This window comes from Orycteropus afer, unplaced genomic scaffold, assembly GCF_000298275.1.
Source record: "Orycteropus afer afer isolate SDZICR_OR568_19922 unplaced genomic scaffold, OryAfe1.0 scaffold00517, whole genome shotgun sequence".
Taxonomy (NCBI): domain Eukaryota; kingdom Metazoa; phylum Chordata; class Mammalia; order Tubulidentata; family Orycteropodidae; genus Orycteropus; species Orycteropus afer.
The window spans coordinates 774,824-780,470 of record NW_006922104.1 but is presented as its reverse complement, the minus strand read 5'-3'; the positions used below and the strand labels follow the sequence as shown (position 1 = coordinate 780,470).

At 40.1% G+C, this 5,647-nt stretch overlaps 1 protein-coding gene across 1 annotated transcript in view; it reads right to left on the bottom strand.

The window, feature by feature from the left end:
• Positions 1-367: 367 nt before the first annotated feature.
• EFHC2 (EF-hand domain containing 2) overlaps positions 368-5,647 on the bottom strand; it is a 233,751-nt gene continuing 228,471 nt past the window's right edge. The window contains exon 15 of the mRNA XM_007955608.1: positions 368-469. Within this exon, the coding sequence (XP_007953799.1) occupies positions 368-469 (102 nt within the window). The remainder of the gene's footprint in view (positions 470-5,647) is intronic.

Below are 5,647 nucleotides of genomic sequence, written 5' to 3'. Positions count from 1 at the left end.
CTGATATAATTTGATGTTCCATTGCCATGTATAGCCATCAAAATTCATTTTCTTTTCATGTTGGAATGAATCAAATTTTGTTGGATGGAAAATTATCCTAAGATTCTTTGTTATTAATAAATCACACATCTAATAAAAATACTAGACATTGCTTCAAATGGCATTTTTAATAGGGCCAGTACATCAGCAATATAATACGATGTTCTGAACACCTAAAAGTGGCAAAAGAAGGTTAATTGTGGTTTATTGATTTCAATTCAATATAAGCCTTGTTTCTTTTTCTGTTTTTAATGAAATTATATCTACTAAAATAAACTTGGTAAAATTAGAGGAGTAAATCAAAGAGAGGTGACCGACACTGGCATGGTTACTCCTCTTCCAAGTCAAACACATCCTTTAAAAGGGCCATGTACCTAACGTATCTCACAGGAATGGGTGATGGTGATCCCATCCACACATCTTCAATTTTCTAAAAAAAAAAAAAAGAAGAAGAAGAAGAAGAAGAATGGATATAATTAGACCATTTTCCAAAGTGCTGTGTTGTAAATGCAACATCAAATTGCTCCTGTCTTTATAGAGGTAACTGGTAAACAGTTTATTTTCAAAGCTGACATTTCTACAGTTCACTTTAGCATAATAAGAAGTTCAGGTAGATGAGTTTCTTGTTCTTAATTCTTCACTCCTTCCTTGTACTAGGATTATACATCAACCCCTTTTACCATATAACTTGGCAGTACCTCCCATTGGAGAACCAGGAGTAAATCTTCCTGCCCCTTTTCACACAGTTTTGGCCACGTGACTAGCTGTGGCCTATGTAACGTTAGCAAATACAGCATGAACAGAGGCTGTAATGTGTGAGCATGATTTGTCTTGGCCACTGTGGCTCTGTGGTCATCATGAGAACAGCATGCCCCATGTTGCTACTAGTACCAGATGTCATAGTTGGAGTAGATCAAGCTCAACTTGCAGCCTGGAGCCAAGCCTAACTGAATTATGGGCCCATGAACAAGAAAAATAACTTTTTAATTTTTTTGTACCACTACAATCTGAGGGGTTGTTTGTTATGAAGCATTACTGCAGTGCTAGCTCCTCCTATATTTCACTAAGAACTCAATTTTAAAAATCCAACCCAACAATAATGCTGGCTACTTGGTTTCTTCAGTGAGAACACCAAGAAGAATAAGTCAGTCTGCTCTTGGGAATAACCTACACACACACACACACACATTTTTTTTTTTCATGCTGCAAATGGTCAATTACAGTTACTAGCAATGGGGGTGGGGGAGAGTCAGTAACTGTGGACATTTACATTTCTACTGTCGAGGTTAATTGCTATCTTATATGTGGTAGTTAAGATTGTGGGTCATCTTGGCTGGGCCTGGTTGAGTGACTGGGCAGCTGGAGGTAGTTATTCCCCTCGGGAGATTGGTAATTAACTCCATGGTGAAATCTACTGAGCAGCTGAATAGCTGCTTTAGGGATGTGGGCTACTACCAGTATATTAAGAAGCAACTTTGAAGAAGGTCTCCAGCTTTTTGGCACACTTGAACCCTGCATGTAGCCAAGTCCTTGTTCAGCAGCCTGACAATCTTGGGACTTTTAATGGACTTCAATTACTGGCCTGCCGCATTGTTTGGTAACATTGGGACTGTGCCTTTTTACTTGTCGATCTTGGGTTTGTCAGCCTTAGCAGCCAGCATCTGCCTGAGTGAAGAAAAGCCTCTAGCTCCAGTGGGCCGGGAGCAGGAGGCAGAGCTGAAGCCCAAGGTTGAGGGGCTTTCACCCAGCCCCTAGAGCCTGACACCTTGAACTCAGACTTAAAACCTCCAAACTGTAAGAGAATGAACTCCTGTTTGTTAAAGCCATCCCATCTGTAGAATATTCCTGTCAGAGCGGCATTAGGTAACCAGAATATTATATAAGAGGTTTTATAACTTTACTAGTATTCAGAGTCAAAGGGTGTCATGGAAGCACAAGTAAAGGCTCATAACTTTATGTGACTGAATTTCAAAAGCAAGCAGAGTTAAGTGATGTTTCAGCTGGGCCTTATAGAATGAGTAGCAGTTCAGCACGTGGCTAAGTGGTGAAAGGTATCCCAGGCATTGTTGTAGTTAGGTGCCGTTGAGTTGGTTTCAACTCATAGTGACCCTAGGTACAAAAGAACAAAACACTGCTCGGTCTTGTACCATGCCCACAACCCTTGCTATGCTTGAGGGCATTGTTGTAGCCACTGTGTGGCAGTCCATCTTCCCTTTTGATGACCTTCTATTTTAGCAAGCATGATATTCTTTTCCAGGTGGTCCTTTCTGACAACATGACGAAAGGACAAGAGATGAAGTCTGGCTATTCTCGCTTCTAAGCAGTATTCCGGCTCTACTGCTTCTAAGACACATTGTTTGTTCTGCTGGCAGTCCAAAGTATATTCAAAATTTCTTGCAACACCACATTTCAAATTCATCAATTCTTCAGTCTTCCTTATTCATTGTCCAGATTTCACATGCATATGAGGCAAATGAAAATACTACAGTTTGGGTCAGGCACACCTTAGTCTTCAAAGTGATAACTTTGTTCTTTGACACTTTAAAGAAGTCTTTTGCAGATTTGCCCAATGCAATATGTTGTTTGATTTCTTGACTGCTGCTTCCATGGACATTGATTATGGATCCAAGTAAAATGAAATCCTTGACAATTTCAATCTTTTCTCCATTTAGTGTGCTGCTGCTTATTGGTCCAGTCGTGAGTGTTTTTGTTTTCTTATGTTTATACATACTGAAGACTGTAGTATTTGATCTTCATCAGAAAGTGCTTCACTTTCAGCAATCAAGGTTGTGTCTCTGCATATCACAGGTTGTTAACGAGTCTTTCCCCAATCTTGATGCTATGTACTTCTTCATATAGTCCAACTTCTCAGATTAACTGCTCGGCATACAGCTTAAATAAGTATGGTGAAAGGACACAACCCTGACACATACCTTTCCTGATTTAAAAACATGCAGTATCCCCTTCTTCTGTTCAAACGACTGCCTCTTGGTCTATGTATAGGTTCTTCATGAGTACAATTAAGTGTCCTGGAATTCCCATTCTTCACAATGTTATTCATAATTTGTTATGATCCACACACTTGAAAAGCCTTCACATAATCAACAAAACATAGATAAACATCTTTCTGGTATTCTCTGCTTTCAGTCAAGATCCATTTGACATTAGCAGTGATATAGCCCTTGTTCCATGTCCTCTTCTGAATCCAGCTTGAATTTCTGGCAGTTCCCTGCCAATATAATGCTGCAACCATTTTTGAATTATTTTCAGCAAAATTTTACTTGCGTGTGATATTGTTTTGATCCTCTGGTGCTGCTCTAACTGAAAATACCACAAATGAATGGCTTTAACAAAGATTTATTCTTTTACAGTTTAGGATGCTAGACGTTTGAGTTCAAAGTGCCAGCTCTAGGTGCTGGGTGAAGGCCCCTCAACCTTGGGCTTCAGCACTGCCTCTTGCCCCCAGCCCACTAGAACTGGAAGCATCTCTTAATCCAGGCAGATGCTGGTGGCTGAGGTTGACAAACCCAAGGTCAACAAGTAAAATGGCACAGTCTCAAGATTATCAAGCAACATGACAGACCACTAGTTCAAGTTCAAAGACAGTCCCAAGGTCAGTAGGTAACATGGCAGGCCACTGAGATAAAGACTTGGCCAAATGCAGGATCCATATGTGCCAAAAGCTCAGAGACCTTCCTCAAAGCTTCTTCTTACACACTGGAAGTAGACCACATCCCAAAGGCAGCTACTCAGCTGCTCACAGTAGATTCAACCATGGAGTTGATTACCCGTCTCATCATGGAATAACTACATCCAGCTGCCCAGGCACTCAAAACCAGGCCCAGCCAAGTTGACACATAATCTTAACTACCACAGATATTAATGATATTGTTCTATAATTTCCAAATTCTGTTGGATCACCTTTCTGGAATGGGCACAAATATGGATCTCTTCCAATCAGTTGGCCAGGTAGCTGTCTTCCAAATTTCTTGGCATAAATGAGTGAGCGCTTCCAGCATTGCATCCATTTGTTGAAAAATCTCCATGGTTATTCTGTCAATTCCTGGAGGCTGGTTTTTCACCAATTCCTTCAGTCCACCTTGAACTTCTTCCTTCAATATCATCAGTTCTTGATCATCTGCTACCAGCTGAAATGGTGCACTGTCGACCATTTTTCTGGTACAGTGATTCTGTGTATTGCTTCCATCTTCTTTTGATGCTTCCTGCAGTGGTGGCATAGTGCCTAAGTCATTTGACTACTAAGCAGAAGGCTGGTGGTTCAAACCCACCAGCTATTCCTCGGAAGGAAGGTTGGGCAATCTATTTCCGTAGAGATACTGCCTCGGGAACCCAAGGAGGGGTCACTATGAGTCAAATCTGAACGACGGCAGTGAGTGTGTCCCCCCCCCCCATAGAATCTTTCAACATTGCAATTTGAGGCCTGAATATTTTATTCAGTTCTTTCAGTTTAAGAAGGCTCTATCCTTTTGATTTTCTAACTCCAGATCTTTGCATATTTCATTATAATATTTTACTTTCTCTTCTTGAGCTGTCCTTTGAAATCTTCTGTTCAGCTCTTTTACTTCATCATTTCTTCCATTTGTTTTAGCTATTTACCATTCAAGAGAAAGTTTCAGAGTCTCTTCTGACATCTGTTTTGGTCTTTTCTTCCTCTTCTGTCTTTTTAATGATCCTTTACTTTCTTTATATATGATGTTCTTCATGTCATCCTACAACTTGTCTGGTGTTTGGTCATTGGTGTTCCATGCATTAAATCTGTTCTTCAGATGGTCTCTAAAATCAGGTAGAATGTAATCAAGGTTGTATTTTGGCTTTTGTGGACTTAATTTTCTTCAGCTCCAACTTGAAATTGCATATGAGTAATTGATGGTCTGTTCCACTCACCTCCTGGCTTTATTTTGACTGATGATATTGAGCTTCTCTGATGTCTCTTTCTGTGTTGTTGTTGTTACATGCCGTCGAGTCAGACCTGTCTCATAGTGACCACTTCTTGGGTTTCCAAGGCAATATCACTATGGAAGTAGATTGCTCAACCTTCCTTCTGAGGAGTGGCTGGTGGATTTGAACCACCAGCCTTCTGGTTAGTAGTCAAGTGCCTTAGGCACTACACTACCAGAGCTCCTGTCTCTTTCTGTAGATGTAGTCAATTTGATTCCTGTGTATTCCATCTGGCAATGTCCATGTGTATAGTTGCCATTTACACTATTGAAAAAAGGTATTTGCAGTGAGTAAGTCTTGCACAGTTCTATCATGTGGTCTCCAGTGTCATTTCTATCACCAAAGCCACATTTTCCAACTACCAATGCTTCTTGTTTCCAACTTTCATATTCTAATCATCAGTAAGTATCAATACATCTTGATTGCATGTTTGGTCAGTTTCAGACTACAGAAGTTGGTAAACAGCTTCAATTTCTTCATCTTTGGCTTTAGTGGTTGGTATGTAAATTTAAATAATAGTAGTATTAACGGGTCTTCCTTGTAAGTGTGTGGTTATTAGCCTATCCCTGACAGCACTGTACTTCATGATAGATCTGGAAACCTTCTTTTTGACAATGAATATGATGCTATTTCTCTTCAATTTGTCATT